Genomic DNA, 17,910 nt, shown 5'->3' with positions numbered 1-17,910 from the left:
GCAGGTACTTGAGTAAGACAATGTCCAAATCCTTTACTCTACATTGTTGGTCGCAAATGAAATATCTATCTCGCATTGTTCGTTGGAGTGCAAACACGCACACACACGAGTCTTTTTAAATACATACGCTTCGACAAGGATGTCAAACAATAAATTGTTATTTAAATAAAACAATAATTGAGATATAGATCATATGAACTTAGCGATCACGGATCATGTATATAAATAAAACAAAAGGTATACAGGACGTCATAAAAACACTTGTTGATGACGATAGGTGAAAAGATTACTGTTAAGTATTGTAAACATATCCGCATTCGTTATTTATGAAGTGATAAGAATGCCGAATGTGATTGGATACGATAGAAAATAATGACAGCTGATTGACAGCTTCACAGAATATTATGGGTTACCCAAACTGATCTTAGTAGCACAACACGAATACTATATATGACTTATCAAACGTCTAGGTTAGTTCCTTTGTGTTTCACTAAAATTTTCAAAATTAAAGTGAATTTGGCCAAGAAAATGCAACTTAAAGTTTATGCAAATGAACACAGTTTTGTATCAGATTTACAACACTCTTCACGGTCGTGATTTCTGTTGTGTTTTCCTCATGAATTATTAATGAGTTTTCTAAATATATTTAGAAAACTCATTAATCATTCATGAAGAAAACACAATAGAAATCATGACCATGAAGGTGATTTTAAATCGGATAAAGATTCGTCTTCATTTGCATAAACTTTAACTTGGATTTTCTCTATCAAACTTGGTTCAATTCGTAAAGAATTCGGTACAATATGAGAACATACATCTGGAGTTTTCTAAGCCGTTTAATAATCTCGCAGATCGTGTTTTATCGGGTCTAAAACCACTCGGCTACGCCTCGTGTTTTATACCCGATAAAACACTCCTGCTCGTTTATTAAACAGTACATATATACACCCGATCTCAAAAATTCTGACATTTATCGCATATATATACTATAGAGAAAAAGAGAGAATAAGAGAAAAATATCAAATTCCCTTGGCGGGAATCGAACCCACTACACTACCACTACACCACAAGGACCAACCACGCTGGTAACGCAGCCGGAATATGAAATGTAGGGTATTCGTGAGGATCCCAGAGCGATATATTTTTTCTCTATAGGTAAGTTGAACACCGTAAATATGTACGCAAAGGATAGACATAGTAAAGTAGTGATAATTTATGCGTTCGGTGTGTGTAATGAAATAGAGAGAATAAGAAAAAAATATCACCTATATATAAATATAAATATAGGTGAATTGACGCATAAGAAACTACCAGCGTTAAATATATGTACTTTACCTTCAATATCGTTTGCTACGCTCACTCGTGGGATATTGATTTGAGCGCTCCCATGTACTATTTTGTATTTATTTTACTCTTCCACACTGCGACTGACGTGTAACTTAAATAAATATAAATAATTATATAAATGTATGCATGATTGCAAGAACGTTATCATAAAAAATTGAAATAAAATTAATGAATAAGATTTAAAAAATAGGTGAAATATAATATAGGAATATATACAAAATACAAAAATACCAAATACATTTCGAAACTATATTTTCTAATGTTTAATGTTTAGATCTTAAGCTCAAATGTGTGTACCTAATGTCTTCAACCGCATGGGGAGCTGCAATAAAATCTTCCGAATTACTAAATTTGCATGAATTATTTTTGGTGACTGTCTACGCTTTTGGTCATCTAAATCGGCCAAAATAGACCACTTACGAATTCGCACAATTCCGTTTAACCGCTTTTTTCATATGATATTTAAAAATAGTAACGGTAAAGTAAAGAATGCACGTCTTTAGCAATACAAACACTTTCAAAATCCAAGGATTCCTACGGAAGGATGAACCTTTACTAGAATATTTCATGCCACAATTCCGTACGAAGTCAAGGCTAACCCTGAGCAACAGAAAACTCAAAATTACTACAAAACAATTATTCGCTTTTTGTCAAAAAACGTAACCTTTACGCTTATAAAAACCAGGCAAAAATCCGAAAAGTGATTTAGGATACAGGAATAAAATAAAAAATGGAAAATTTAATCTATTTTCTTCAGTAAACTACTCATCAAATTTGCGAGAACCTGAATGACAAAGCCAAATGTGTCAGTTAAAAAATAATTTTCTTATTATTATTCATTAAAATATCGCATATTCCTTTCATAAAAGCCCGGTTTAACTATTCTTCGAGAAGCTTTAAAACTAAGCTCACTAGATTTTGAAGTTCCATTTTACCAGTTTTATTCTGTTTTTTTTGTATGAACAGAAAGATGTGGAAATCATGAACGACAAAAGTTTTCGAAAAATAAAGTTTATATTCAGTTATTAAACTTCACAAGAACAACTGAGACATATTCATTAATGGTAATATATATTCCTTTTTTATTTCATTCAATATTTAAATAAATTATAAATCTATAGAAATATTATCTACAAAGCTTTCGCTGTTGTATAACAGCGTGGAACAATCAAAACAGAGCTAGACTTCAAACTAAGTGAAAGCCCAAAAATCGAATTAGAATTTAGAAGTTATTGAAGGAAAGTCTTCATTAAACTTTTGAGAAAACAATTTTTTTCTTGCTAGAAACATATTCTTAGTAGATATCTAAAGTAGAAGAGAAAAAATATGGTATTTTTTGCGATACGATTTGAAGACCTACGAAGTCTTTAGTCTAGATCTTGTTTGGCTTTTCGCACCCAGTCCTCCCGCGCCTTCCTATCGTCAGTGGTAAGACTCTGGGGGAATCGAATTTTTTACACATTTTAATTGGCTATCTTGAAACAAAGGAAACTACCGGAAGTAAATCCATTTAACCAAATAATTTTTATTTTACAGTGATAATTCTAAATAAAAAATCGCTGAAAAGCCGAAAACGAATTTTAGACTACGTACTTCAGACTACTAGATATCATAAGGAATTTGAAACTCAACTTATTTTACGTAAATAAGTAATCGGCGACAAATTTGTTGATGAAAACTCAACAGACTAGGAACTTTTAAGTGGAATACACGAAAAATTCTATTTTGAAATCGGTTTTACAAGTGTTATTTATATAACTTACAGCTAACAACGGCAAACTTTCAACTTATCTGAATCTGAATTAATCCGGCAAAGAAGCTATGAGTTTCTTTCGTTGATTCAATTAAGAGTGAATTTTCGATGCATCCTCTCTCGAAATAAGTGACTTTGTATCTATATTTCATAATATTTCATTGTCAGTTGAATTTGAAGGTATTTGTGGACAGGAGTTGGCAAGTTTCTAAGTTGCGAGTGGAAAGGATAGTTGAAAGTGTGTCTTCAATGGCCAGTTCACTTTAATTACTGTAATCAGTGAAAACGTAGAAGTCACAAAAAACTATCCCACATTCAGTGTAATTTTTCAAAGATCCTCATATATTCATGTCTTAGTATCCTAGAGTTTTTGATTATTTCTAAAGAAAAAAACAGAAAACAGACAGAAGGCATTAGTATTTTCCAATTTCATATTGTTTGTGAATCTTGAAGTTTAACTTTTTGGAACGACAGTATTTTTTTTTTTTTTTGTTTTTTTGAGCTACTTCTCTTTGCCTTCTCTTTGTGCGTGCCATCTTTGCTTTGCATTATTTTTTTTAGAAAGAAAGGTTCAACGGTTCAGTAAAAGTATTTTGAATAGCTATACTATAGCTAAAGTCTTTCAAGAATAAACTAAAACCCTGAGTAACTCAAACTTACATGACTTGTAGCACGTACAGAAAGACATTCCAATGCATGAGCCTGCAATGAACTATTTAACGGACTCCTACAAACCGTAACCCCTGAAATCTGATGTAAAAAAAAAAAAGATTCCCCCAGTGTCTTGCCAGGTGCTGTCCCAGGTAATGACGACAGGAAGGCGCCGAAAGACACCCGGTATCCCAAAAGACACCATATTTTTTCTCTTCTTGGCTATAGTTAATAGCAAAAATCTACTTTAGATATCTATGAAGAACATATTTCAGCAAGAAAAATGGATTTTTAACGGTATTTTAGTGCGTTAACTTACCTTTTATCACAAAAAAACTTCCCGAATCCGCCATCTTTTTTAGCATTCTCACATAGCTAAAATCCTGTAGAATGCCAGCCACAATGGCGGATTTGAACACGTGACCTCTTAGTACAAGTCGTCGAACGTTATCGAACGAAACTGCTTTTCGTGAACAGTAGAAATATAAGATTAATTGTTTGCTAAAAAAAACCCACACCTGAATTCTTGTACATTACTTCTAGATACATCTTTAACTACATACTTTTTTTGTTTACTTTTTTTGTTGTTGGGCTTAAATTTGTCTCAAAGCGATGTTTTTTCTGTGCACTTGAGAGCCGGGTTTTGGAGTAGTTTTGCTTTGGCATCAAACGGGCCCCCGGGATCCCTGTGTTGTGTACACGCACGTACGGACGTACTATACGGAAGTGACGTAGTAGTCAAGCCATGAAAAATCAACTCGATGGGTTTCCAATTTTTCTTATGGTGCTCCGTGCGGGAGCTCCGCCATTAGTTACGTTTGTATTAATAACCACCAGGCTTTTAAGATTTCTTAAAACGTGTTGGTATAGTAAGTATAGTATGGCTAATTGAGTTTAGGGGGTGGCTAATTGAGTTTCTTCCTTCAACACAACAGAAAACATTATAAAAAAGCATCGTCTTTTTTCAGCCCCCCTTTGCCCCCCCCCCCCCCCCCCCCCCCCCCCCACGTTGAGGCGACTATGAGTATTGATCCAAAATTTCATCAAAATGATTACCCTAAAAATGTCTTGTTCCAGAGAACGTCGGTACTTTTAATCATGATTGATTTATTCATGTTTCCGATGCAAGTGGCTATAGCTCTCCATCTGACGCAGCATTGCTTGGAGCAATTTACAGCTAAAAGTAATTACAGCTAAAAGTACCGGAGTTCTCTGCGGTCTTGGCTTGTTGCTTAAGGCTTTTGGTGCGACAACGATTTCTGAAATAGGTGTATATTACGAGAACAACAACAACAACAACAGCAAATGTTATGAATAAGGATAATAAGAGACAGGAGACAGGAGACAGGAGACAGGAGACAGGAGACAGGAGACAGGAGACAGGAGACAGGAGACAGGAGACGGAGACAGGAGACAGGAGACAGGAGACAGGAGACAGGAGACAGGAGACAGGAGACAGGAGACAGGAGACAGGAGACAGGAGACAGGAGACAGGAGACAGGAGACAGGAGACAGGAGACAGGAGACAGGAGACAGGAGACAGGAGACAGGAGACAGGAGACAGGAGACAGGAGACAGGAGACAGGAGACAGGAGACAGGAGACAGGAGACAGGAGACAGGAGACAGGAGACAGGAGACAGGAGACAGGAGACAGGAGACAGGAGACAGGAGACAGGAGACAGGAGACAGGAGACAGGAGACAGGAGACAGGAGACAGGAGACAGGAGGTAGGAGGTAGGAGGTAGGAGGTAGGAGGTAGGAGGTAGGAGGTAGGAGGTAGCTCAATCCATGCGATAACACAAATCAAACTTAAAACTCTTTAAACCTTTTTATAAGCTTTCTATAACCGTTTATAGGGATAGTATTATTCAAGTAAAAATCATGCAAGTAAAAAAATACGTACTCGATGAGTACATGTGTCTACTGCTGATAGGTACACAGCATCATTTTAAAATCATGTATATGTAAAATATTCGTGAACTTGCAGGTATTCAAGGCTTAATATTCTGCTTAAGGAGGTCAGTTATCCCTTTAAAGGGTTCAAATATTGTCACTGTAAAAATCTGAGTCAGTGTCATGAAGCGACATTGTTAACATGCTTCGTGTAGCACAAACACGCCAATTTAGTGGTCGTGTTTTGCGATAAGTTTTTTCTAGATATTGCAAATACCTGAAATCACTTTAATTATAAAACAACACTTAACATATTCGATGCCGGAAACCTGTTTGCCTACCTTGTTTCAAAAAACAGATAAAATTCACTACAAAAATGGCTGTGATTACCTTGTAGAAATCACTGAATCCTAGAATCCTACCAAATCATGTTTGAGACGTTGGTCAAACGTTTCCCAGTAATCAAAAAGTCGTAAGCAGTCGCAAACTGAGCAGCAAAGTTCACTAGCCAGTACGCGGGACTTCGGATAACATCGGCTATCCTCGCCATGCGATGATAGCTTTGTCGTGATATCCGAAAGTAATCCGAAGTAAGTTTTACAACCCTTACACCGGGATGGACTTTATGTCAGTTATGTCGTATGCCATTTAACTATATTTTCTGCTAGTTAGAAAGGATATGAAGTATATCCCAGTAAACTCGATGGCATAGTGTCTACTGCTTATTAATATGCAGTAGATACAAAAATGACTTAAAACAAAAAACAAAAATCAAGGTGAAAGCTATCTACCTGCACTGAGCCTTGGATTTCAGCAGTAAAGGAAAAAAGATCATGCGAGGACATTTATTAATTTCCGACACGTCATTCGCAGTCCCACCCCAATCAATCACTTTGATAAGTTAGACATTGATTGGCAACTGTCACTTGAATATAAATCAGACTTTTCAAGGGGTCTCGGTATCATTTACCTACAAATGACTCTTGGGTAATGCCGTGAAGACCCCTAGGTACTATTGCGCAATTTTGGCATTTTCCGATGCTGGAAAATACGTTGACACGCAACGATTTTTAAACTTGGCTGCCACAGGCAACCCAGTAAAAAAAGCCCGATTAACGTCTCAAAAAAGTTCCTCTTTTACTCCGATGAAGGACTAGCGTCCGAAACGTCAGTAAGTTTTTTCACGGTGCATGATTTTACCCTTTTATCATTACTGTTTCATTAGAAACACCGACGCAGCTCACACTAGTTAGCTAGTTATATCTTCTTGAAAAAAGTTGTTTATTTGCCTTATTCCATTTGCCAACCCAACCAACCCAGCCAACCCAACCAACCCAACCAACCCAGCCAACCAGCCAACCCAGCCAACCCAGCCAACCCAGCCAACCCAGCCAACCCAGCCAACCCAGCCAACCCAGCCAACCCAGCCAACCCAGCCAACCCAGCCAACCCAGCCAACCCAGCCAACCCAGCCAACCCAGCCAACCCAGCCAACCCAGCCAACCCAGCCAACCCAGCCAACCCAGCCAACCCAGCCAACCCAGCCAACCCAGCCAACCCAGCCAACCCAGCCAACCCAGCCAACCCAGCCAACCCAGCCAACCCAGCCAACCCAGCCAACCCAGCCAACCCAGCCAACCCAGCCAACCCAGCCAACCCAGCCAACCCAGCCAACCCAGCCAACCCAGCCAACCCAGCCAACCCAGCCAACCCAGCCAACCCAGCCAACCCAGCCAACCCAGCCAACCCAGCCAACCCAGCCAACCCAGCCAACCCAGCCAACCCAGCCAACCCAGCCAACCCAGCCAACCCAGCCAACCCAGCCAACCCAGCCAACCCAGCCAACCCAGCCAACCCAGCCAACCCAGCCAACCCAGCCAACCCAGCCAACCCAGCCACCCAGCCAACCCAGCCAACCCAGCCAACCCAGCCAACCCAGCCAACCCAGCCAACCCAGCCAACCCAGCCAACCCAGCCAACCCAACCAACCCAACCAACCAATTTTTGTGTCTTTGATTTTTATAAATACAAAATAAGAAATGGTTTTAGTCGAGGGGTTTCTGCGCGAATTTAATTAGTGGAATGCACGTCCAACTTGTATGTTAGGTTTGGCAAGGGATGAGGTTATAATCTGGCTTATTTCTCGCAGGTTATGTGCTGAAAATAAAGAATGACGGTGTGCTGATGCCTAAGTTGGATTTTTCCATCATTTTGCATCACTCAATGCCATTAAACCCTGGACATGATAACAAAAGTTTGTGCCTGTACATTGTTCCAAGAGGTATGTGCATCCAGTAATCAAAGCTGTAGGAAGAATAGTTCAGTGTTTACCAGTTCATATTGCTGGTTTTAAATCATTCTCACGAAAATGAAATAAGAAAAGAAACGGTGGCTATGTTGGATGATATAACAAAAGAGACAAATGACCAATCTTTCGTTAAATTCATCCAACATGGCGGCAGTGAAAACCATCAATTACGGGAACAGCAACCACAATTATAAAAAAGGATAATGATGATGCATTTTTGTGATAAAGATGATTTTCTTAATGATATACTGAATGAAGCAGATCACCCAGTTTTTTGGTATATACTTTATGAAATTAAAAATGAAATCGGAAAAGAAAACTGAGTCCACTTCACTTTTGCTTTGAAGTTATTCTTTTATTCTCATGAGCTATCTGTGTTATCATTGACAACGCATAGATAAATGTTGTAGCCTAACAAAATGGAGAATTGTCGTCCAATCCTCGTCTCATCCTTCCAATAAACCATTGGGGAATCCGATGACAAAAAAAGCACATTCTTAATATTTTGAGCAAATTTGATATTTGTAGAAACAATACTTCGAAATATTTCTTAAAGTGTATACATTTAGTATATCTCTATAACAACATAATAGCTTGTATTCTCTGTCCGCAGGAGACCACAGTATCTGGATCGGTGGTAGTGTTGAAGCGCACGAAACTGATCTGACAGATGTTGACATGAGCCATGAAATTCCTAGAAAAATGCTTGACAACGCCAAGGCTTTGTTTCCTCCACTGCGAGCATTTGATTATAAAGATGTGGAACAAGTTATTGCCGGACTACGCCCAGCTCGTAAGGATGAGATCCGTAATGAGATCGACCCTGAATGTCCAGCATTAATTCATAACTATGGACATGCTGGGAGCGGGATTTATCTTTCTTGGGGCTCTGCAGTGGACACAGCAAACTTGGCTGATAAGGCGGTTTGCATTTTTTCTAAACTTTAATAAAAGAGATGATAAAGCATTATAACTAGGATAACAACAATAACTGTGAAGATTATCACAATAATCTTTGCTTGAGGACACATTTCATGTTGATCTGACATGTACTTGGTCATTAGTTCCTGAGCCCCAGGGACTTTTAATTGTTTGTTTGAACTCCATTGATTATTTTTTGGCCGTTCTCGGCTCACTAGTTATCAGTTTTTACTAATACAACTGGATTAATTTTCCAAGACAACTCTCTATTGATTTATATCGTTAGTCAAAAGGAAATGCCTAGCATGGGACCTAGAGTCCCGCTCGCACTTTCCTCTTTGGGTAGCATGTTGATTCTGTAATTTTCCTTCCTGATTGATACCCAATAAAAGTTGTAAACTAGTGACGATCAAAATCACAATCACAATCTTGATCTTATTGTTGATATCAATGAAATGCTTATTAAACATCATTAGTGATAACATCATGTATAGTTTGTCCATATTTAATTTGCAGACTCACTTAATTCTGATTAGAACTGTTGGTTAGTAGTGAACTTTGATCGCAAGCCATGCAAAGGCTCATTCAGGGTATTCAAAACATTTACTCCCCAAAAACGTGCCATCGCATTATGTAACATTAACAGCAACGGCAACCGTATATACAACTTTATAAAATAACTGTTATGAATGTCGCGTTCTGATTGGTTTGGAGCGCGTGCTTTATGAGAGCACATCGCACGCGCGCGCACTTGTAGTTGCGTCATTCCTATCTATTATTGTAATTTTTTTAAAAAAAGAAATAAAAAACCTGCTTGCTGTGCTGTGTGCAGTCATAAAGCACTTGGGGATTGGCAGAACACTCGAGAAGTGTCCAGAAGCACTCCGCTAAGCGTCATGCTTCTCCTAACACTTCTCTCGTGCTCTGCCAATCCCCGCGTGCTTTATGACAGTACACAGCACGCGCGCGCGTTTTCTATTTCTCCAATAAAATCATACATTTAGTGAATGACTTCTCCTGATAATCTAATAATTTCAAAAAATATCACTTATATTGCAGCAATTGCAGCCACGAAATCCAAGTCTATCTTTTATGTTCAGTCCTATACAATCGTCTTGTGGTTTTTGAACTTCTAAGACACAGAAGAGCTTATCTCAAGATGAAGAATTTAACATTTGCCGTATCCAGGATAAAGTGGTAGCATAAACTTCGCTGATCAAACCTACGCAACAGGACTGTTGCAGCGTGTGTCTACCCCAAACTTGTTGCACGCAACGTTGCATGCAACAAATCTGAAGTTGAATCGAGCTCTACTCTTGCAACGATTGCGCGCAATATGGATGAAACATTTCCTGCAACATTTTGAAATTTCCAGCCAATCAGCTTGCACCAAATTTATAACTGCTGACCAAATATCTTAGCATAGCAGGCTGACTCAAGAGATGTTGCGTGATTTTGTTGCAATGTGTGTCACCCTGATTCAAATTCATGTTGCATGTAATGTTGCGTGCAATTTTGCACCGTGTGTCAGCACCTTTACCCTACTCCCATGCGTCATCAACTTTCGCGCGCGCGCTCTCTTTCCGTTTATTTTTTCATTAAACACGAAACGGAAAGAGCGCGCGCGTGCACGCGCGAAATTTAAACTGCATCCCGTTACTAAAAATAGCCCAACCGGGAATTTACATGGCGCGCGCGTGATTAAGAAGTTTCCCTCTCTTATTTATGCTTTCTTGATTTTACACTTATCCGTCTGCCATACCTCCCGTTATAGTGGTTAATATGTACTAAATGAAGCGCCGATAAATCTAGCTTGTTCAACTTCCAAGACAAATGACAGGAAATTCAGAGTGAATGTATTGGGGCTTCAATCGCCACCCGGTTAGCTCAGTTGGTAAGAGCGTCTGTCTGTTGTGCGGGCGGTCGTGGTTCAAGCCTCGGCCGGACCAACGCTCAGGGTCTTTAAAATAACTGAGGAGAATTTCGAAGGTGCTGCCTTTGTAATTACATCTGCAAATGGTTAGACCTTCAAGTCTTCTCGGACAAGGACTTAAAACCGTAGGCCCCGTCTCCCAACTCTTCCTAACCTACAGTTAATGGGGGACATAAAAGAACCTGTTAAATTATTCGTGTAAGAGTAGGGGATTGCCTCCAGGTTCAACAGCCTATTCCAATTAATTTGGAGGCATAATACCAATCTACTAGCATTTCACACTCATTATTGTAAGCTGCACGGCTGCCATTAGCGCCTTAATACGCAGCCCATAAAGTCCTCCACTGGTTATGAATGTGAAGCGCATTGAGATATTTAAAATGGGCTATATAAAAACCCATTATTTATTTATTTATTTCAAAATCGCGTCTTCCGCAACTCTGCCTCAACTCGCCAAAATGGCGACTAAAACCGTGATAGTCCCCGTGATACTGCTGAGCAAAGCCCCTCCCCACCCACCAGAGATCAGATAGGGGACTGGATGCCACTTGAACGGTGAGCATGCGCACTAGTGTTGTGGGCACAACAAAGCGGTTAATGGCGGATGAGCAAGTCCTGCTTCAAAGGGAGTTGCTGAGCGAGTTCATACTTACCGTTCGTACAGTAGAGGGAAAAAATTATGAGCCAACGTCCCTCCGAGGCATGATTGCTAGCTTTGAAAGATTTTTAAAGCGCAAAAACTACCAAGTCAGTATTATCAACGATTTGGCATTTGAAAAAAAAACCGTAAAACCCTGCAGTCTAAGCAAAAAGAGCTAAAGAAACGAGGCAAAGGTAATAAGCCAAATGCATCAGTGGCATTGACAGAAGATGAGATGAAAGTCCTCTATGAAAAAGGTCTCCTTGGAATTTCAAGTCCTGAGGCGCTTCTTAACTCTCTTTGGCTGAACAATACTCTTCATTTCGGACTTCGTGGGATTCAGGAACATCACAGTGTGTGCTGGGGCGATGTGACTTTGAACAAAACAGCGGGTGGCGTCGAGTATCTAGAATACAACGAAAGGCAAACGAAAACACGTACCGGCGCAAACGCAACTGATGTCAGGCCGTTTCCACCAAAAATGTTCGCCACGGATGGCAGTGAAAAAGATCCCGTCAAAGTTTACAAACTGTTTGCACAGAAAAGGCCCGGTAATACGAAAGAACGAGACAGTCCTTTTTATTTGGCCGTAAATAACGTTAAAGTCAGAAGCGCTTCCTCAAGCAAACTTTGGTTCAAAAGCAACAAGGTGGGTGTAAACAAACTGGGCGGGTTGATGGAAGAGATGGCAGAAAAAGCTGGCATAGAAAATCCTAAACTTAGAAATCATAGTGGAAGAAAAACTATGGTTCAAACATTAAGCGACAACGGAGTTCCACCGGCCCATATAGCACAGCTTTCCGGCCACAGATTTAGTTCCCTAGCACAGCCTCAGCAATCTAGCAGCAATACAGGTCAACAGTCAGTAGCATTATTTAGTGGAGCCGTTATCCAAGGAGGACAGTTTTCAATCACAATAAACACTCTGAATCACTCGCCAACCATACCATCCCAAGAAATCCGTCCACAGAAAAGAATTCGTGTATTATATAGCAGTTCTGATGAAGATTAAATTGAACCAATTGTAATTGTAAATTGATTCTACTTTGTGTCTGTTATTTTTACATCAAGATTTAAGCTAGCTTTTAGTCTGTTGTAAACAAGTTTTAATTTGAAGCTCGTATATAGACTTCATTTTCAAACTTGAGAAATTATGATTTCAAGGACACTTCATAAATAAATTAAATTTATCTATATTTATCTATTTATTTATGTTTAAACTCATCGTTAATGATGAGCTTGGCGTTAGGTGCATATTCGGTGGGATGGGCGGAGCCAGGCACAAATTAGCGGTAACCATGGTCACCCTGTCACCACCCAATGGATTCTCCAAGGTGCTTGGAGGAGAGGGACAGGGAACCAGGACCTCCCCACCGAAGTGCACCAAGCACCAAGCTCAGGAACTGGCAACAAACAGGAGAGAGCGCAACAACGAACAAGACACATAAGCAGCAGGTTAAACAGTTTTCTTTTAATTGTTAATCTCATCTATCATTGCTGTCGTATAGAAGTTTATGACAACTGTTGCGTTACTTTGGCTAGCGCTTCGGCAGGAGTTCTGATGTAAGACAAATAGGCGGTACTGGTCCAGCGGCCTAGTGCTTGGATGAGATGGTCGGGGGCGCCATTGCGAGCAGCGACTGTAGCCGCACCGATTCGAAAGCTGTGGCTAGAGAAATTGCCTGGTATACCGGCTGCTGCAAATATGCGTTTTAGCCAGGAGGACAGCAGCTCGCGCGATAAGGATTGGCCATTTTGAAGCATGAACAGAGGACCTTGGCAATTACCTCTCTTGTGCAGATAGGCACTCATCGCTGAGACCGCACATAGTGGCCAAGTGCCTAAGCCGATGTGCACGTGACAGCCTTCTCGGAAGGGATCCGTCTTAGATGCTTTTATCCATATTCGGAGACAGGAGGGTCGGTCTAACTTGTCGAAGGCCAAATCAGAAACTTGTAAATGGATGGCAGAGTCGAACTTTGAAATAAGGGGAACTGTAAATTCGGCGGATCTCAAAAAACCGAAGTAGGCCAGTGTGCAGGCAGCCCAAAACATGATGTGGTCAAAAGTTGCCAGGTCGAGGGCATTGTGTATGTGAAGCATGAGCGAGTCGGTGATGGGCAGGCGTTGCGAGGATGCCGAACCCTGTGCGCGTTTTATTCCGCGGAAGACCTGCTGAAGCCTGTGGCAGTTCGTCAGTGGATCGGCGAAACCCTGTTCAATGTGGAGGGATCGAATGGCAGACAAATAGACTTTAATGGATTTGTGCTGTATAGACTGTGACAAATGTGTGATAAAAAGGCAAAGAGTGCTTTCGTCCGTGGGGCACGTCACTGAGCCAAGCTGATTGCAAAAGTCGACGAACCTCCTTTGGGCTGACGCGTACGTACGACGTGTAGTTGGTGCGAGGCCGTTGAGTAGAAGTTCCTGGCATTGGCTGTCTAGTAGGGACCGGTTAATTGTGCGATGAGATGTGTTGGCAGTGGCGTAGCTTGTAGCTGCGCTGAAGGTGCTGCCCGTCTGAATTCCTGCCAATTAAAGCGAGACAATGCATCAGCAATCGAATTATCGATTCCGGGGATATGCTCGGATGAGAATGTAAAGCTAAACCGAGCTGCTGCGTACAGAAGGCTTCGGAGGAGCCGCATAAGAGCTGGAACTTTTGATGTTCTTTGGTTCAGGATGGCCACTACTGCTTCATTGTCTGAGCGGAAGAGCACGAGTCGTCTCGACCATTCGTGCCCCCACACATGGGCCGCTAGTACAATAGGAAAGAGTTCTTTGTACGCAATGGATTCTGTTTTCTGTGTCGCACGCCACCGACCGTTGAACCACGCCTGATTGTAGAACGCCCCATAGCCTATTGCTCCCGAGGCATCAGATATCACCTCTATGTCATGTACGACTGGGATGCCGGGGTAAAGCCAGAAGCTTACCCCGTTCCAGGAGTAGAGAAACTGGTACCACCATTCCAGATCGCGACGGAACTCCACGTTGAGTCGGATGGGATGCGCCGGGTTGCGAAAGCAGCGAAGCAGATCAATTAGGCGTCTGATGAAGGTGCGTCCGGGCCACACCACTTTGGCAGCGTGGTGAAGGTGGCCTATTAGCGACTCAAGCTCGCGCTTGTTGCAGTGTCGGCGCGACCGCCACCTGGTTATCAGCTGCTGCAGGTTCGAGAGTTTGTCTGCAGGCAAACGAGCAATTTGATTAATTGAATCTAATTCGATTCCTAAGACTACTAGAGTCGAAGCAGGTCCGATACATTTGTCCGGATGTAGGGGGAGGCCAAGGTCTTCGCACAACCGTACCGATGTGGTGAGATTGTGTGCGCATGCGTCCGAGCATGGGGGCCCCGCCATGACAAAATCATCTAAATAATGGACTAAGTGTGAAACTGCATAATTGTTAGCTAGAATCCATTCCACCATAGCGGCCACCGAATTGAATATAAATGGAGCTGAGCGAAGGCCAAAAGGTAGCGCAAGATCTACAAAGTATTTGTCTTTCCACCGCATGCCTAATAAATGTCTGTCGGATGGATGGATGGGGATATTACGATATGCTGATTCGACATCAAACTTAGCCATCATTGCACCGACGCCTAATTTGGACACCATTTTGACTATTTCGTCGACTGTGACGTACTGCAACGTAAATTCCTCACGGTTGATCCCATCGTTAACGCTATACCCCCTGGGCGATGATAAATCGACTATCAGCCTCCATTTACCCGGCTGCCCGCGCTTGGGAATTACTCCAAAACTGCTGATCTGCAAGTTAGGCAATGGAGGATGAACGAAGGGCCCTGCAACCCTACCCCGAAGGATTTCATTTTGAAGATAGCAATCAATCACCACTGGGTTTTGCATGGCGGATTGTTTGTTGTTTTTGGCCAATTTGAGCTTCATCGAGTGCTGAAAGCCGATGTGGAAGCCATCATGGATGCCATCTAAAACGTATGCCACCTTGACGGGGTCAGGGTGTAATTTTAACTCCCTTGCAAAGCAATCCACACGGAGAGGGGTAACCTCGGAGACAGAAGGGAGGCCACACAACGCTGAAATGAATACGCAAAGTCACACAACAGATGGTACGAAGACTTTGAATGAATTATACAATTAATGTGAACATTACAAAGCCGATTAGCCGCGAAGTAAGAGTAAATAAACATCAGCCCAGAGCGTAGATTATGGCGTGCCGATGACCTGAGCCATCAGGAGATAAGAGCTAAAATGTCACGGCGCGTCGCGCTGTCTCGTTGAGATAAACGAACTGACAGGAGACATGTTAAGTAGCGCTAAATGAAGTGACGTGACGTGTCAACATAGCAAGAACAAATATGCAAACAACGCCTCGGACCACGAACCGATAGCACGGAACAGAATACATGCCAAGAAACGGCACGCTATGGGAATTTTTTAAGACGCACAGTAGTATCAAATATAAGACTCCAGAAAGGCAATTCTGGTCACGGCAGTGTAGCATGATAACTAAGAGCTAATAAACTTGATAGGTATAACATAAACATGAGTTACCCATGACCGATAAACAAAATAATGACTAACAAAGCATGATATAAAAAACTTTTTGAAAGCTAGCGTCTTTTAGTTTTCAATTTATCTGCTGAAAGCTCGGGAGACGGAGTTCGTCGTTTTCGCTCCGTCTCAGTTTTTTCTTTGAAAAATTCCGGGCACTCTACGAGGCGGTGACGACCAGCACACGAAGAGCATTTGTGGGCAAAACGGCACAAGGAGAAGCGCGAGGAACATTGCCCTTTGTTCCATGAACGACAGATGACACCACTGCTGTTTGAACCCCTTGGTTGCTCCTCATCGCCATTGTGGGAAAAGCTAGCACGATGCGCTGGACCAGCCGTGTAGAAGCTATACAACTGCGTGTCGATGTTAGCCCAGTTGGTAAGGCTAGTCGCGGCCGCGTGCTCCCGAAAGGCCTTATCATAATTCAGCCAAGCTTTACCGCCGAACTGCCTGTACGTGCGTATGATGAGCAGCTTATAAAGCGATAGATCCTTCCAGCGGTGGGGGAAGTACTCAGACATAACCAGGGCGTAGCTAGTGAATGTCTCAATCCATGTAACTATGTCCTCGATCTTGCGTTTATTACGCTTAGGCCCAGCAGTCAAAACAATATGGCCGTCGAGGAACACTTGTGGCTCGGTTGCCGCCTCGACCAAATTGGACGGGATTAGCTCGCCTAAATCAAGGAACTTCCCGCTAACGATATGCGTGACTAATTTGGCCGGGACCGGAGAAGCACCAGGTCCAATAACAAAGGGGCTGAACAACTGCTGGCGTTGCGAAGGTCTTTGACGACGTGAGGGAGCCAGATAAAACCGTAGTCGTTGAGCTGGGAGGACCGCCAACAGCTCCTAGCGAACGAGCTTGCGGGATAGGCAAAGTCACTATGCTAGCGGTACTAGTTGTATTTACGCTCGCGAGCGAGAACGTGTTTACAAAGTTTGGTACTAACACATTGGACGTACCTGGTGTGTCCTGGGCTGTTGACTGCAGTGGCAATACTGGTTGGCTTGTCGTTGCTGCAGGCGATTGCGAGATGGCCGTTTGCTGTGTAGCGGCAAGAACAGCCCTGACTACTTCGTCCACGAGCTCCCGTCGGTATTCCTGTGAGAGTGTCACGGTGGACGTTGATTGCGGAGTGCTGCTGAGCGGATTTCGTTCAGGAACCTCTTCGTTGAGGTTTGTCAGCGAACGTTTCGGTGGCATGATGAAAAATTAAATTAAACTCGTGTTGTAGCGTAATAGCGTAATAGCGTAATAGCGTCGTATAGCAAGTGCTAGCGATAGATAGCGATGGCGAATAAAGGTTCGCGTGGTTGGCATTAAGCTAGCGTGATCACGTGTGTAGCGTCTTATCGAATTTCGTAATGATAGCTATGATCCATATCTCATACAGGCCACAGAGATCGACTAGAATAGATTGCGACATGCTATAAACAACTTGCTAGCTGAGTCGATCAACGATCGCGTGAGGTAATAAATGCGTTGACAGCGGAGATAGCGGTATGCGTCCGGACAACGCTACTGCGAGATGTCATTGACCTCGAGTCTAACTTAGCCTAAATTACATTTAACCACATATAAATATTTACTTTATTTCATTTGTTTGCTTCATTCGTTTTTCTAATTAAATTGTTAAACAGAAATTGTCGTATTTTTTGCATAATGTCAGTGTGTGTTATTGCACTCGAATGGCTTCCTGCCTGCGGCGCGGCCGTAGATGCACGTACATAAAAACCCAGAAAATCTTAGTATGTATGAAATAAAAAAATTACACCACGAAAAGTGCCTGAACGATTTTTATTCACTCGTTGCTACGCACCAAAAAACTCACTCGTTCGCTGCGCTCACTCGTTCGTTTTTTGGTGCTGCGCAACTCGTGAATAAAAATCGTTCCTGGCACTTTCCGTGGAGTAATCTCT

The 17,910-nt window shown here is 42.0% G+C and overlaps 1 protein-coding gene and 1 pseudogene across 1 annotated transcript; both read left to right on the top strand.

Moving 5' to 3' along the window:
• The first annotated feature begins 694 nt into the window (after window positions 1–694).
• On the top strand, window positions 695–9,363 carry LOC116291832 (D-amino-acid oxidase-like). Its single transcript, XM_089031706.1, has 3 exons — window positions 695–1,155; window positions 7,795–7,926; window positions 8,567–9,363. Exons 2-3 carry the CDS (start codon window positions 7,830–7,832, stop codon window positions 8,899–8,901), a joined length of 432 nt encoding a protein of 143 aa, XP_088887832.1. The 5' UTR covers window positions 695–1,155; window positions 7,795–7,829; the 3' UTR covers window positions 8,902–9,363.
• A 2,085-nt stretch (window positions 9,364–11,448) lies between these two features.
• Window positions 11,449–12,460, top strand: LOC116291833 (uncharacterized protein KIAA1958-like; annotated as a pseudogene).
• Window positions 12,461–17,910: the final 5,450 nt, after the last annotated feature.

This window comes from Actinia tenebrosa, unplaced genomic scaffold (assembly GCF_029948245.1).
Source record: "Actinia tenebrosa isolate PJP-AT-01 unplaced genomic scaffold, QUT_ActTen_1.0 PGA_scaffold17__23_contigs__length_9995812, whole genome shotgun sequence".
NCBI lineage: Eukaryota > Metazoa > Cnidaria > Anthozoa > Actiniaria > Actiniidae > Actinia > Actinia tenebrosa.
The sequence above is the reverse complement of the archived record's forward strand: the minus strand, read 5'-3'. Positions and strand labels throughout refer to the sequence as shown.

What these genes read in the sequence shown, in the direction of transcription:
- LOC116291832 (XM_089031706.1), top strand. Translation starts at nt 7,830, where the DNA reads ATGCCTAAGTTGGATTTTTCCATCATTTTGCATCACTCAATGCCATTA. An exon ending in CCTGTACATTGTTCCAAGAG is followed by an intron (nt 7,927 to 8,566) that starts GTATGTGCATCC and finishes CTCTGTCCGCAG; the next exon opens with GAGACCACAGTATCTGGATC.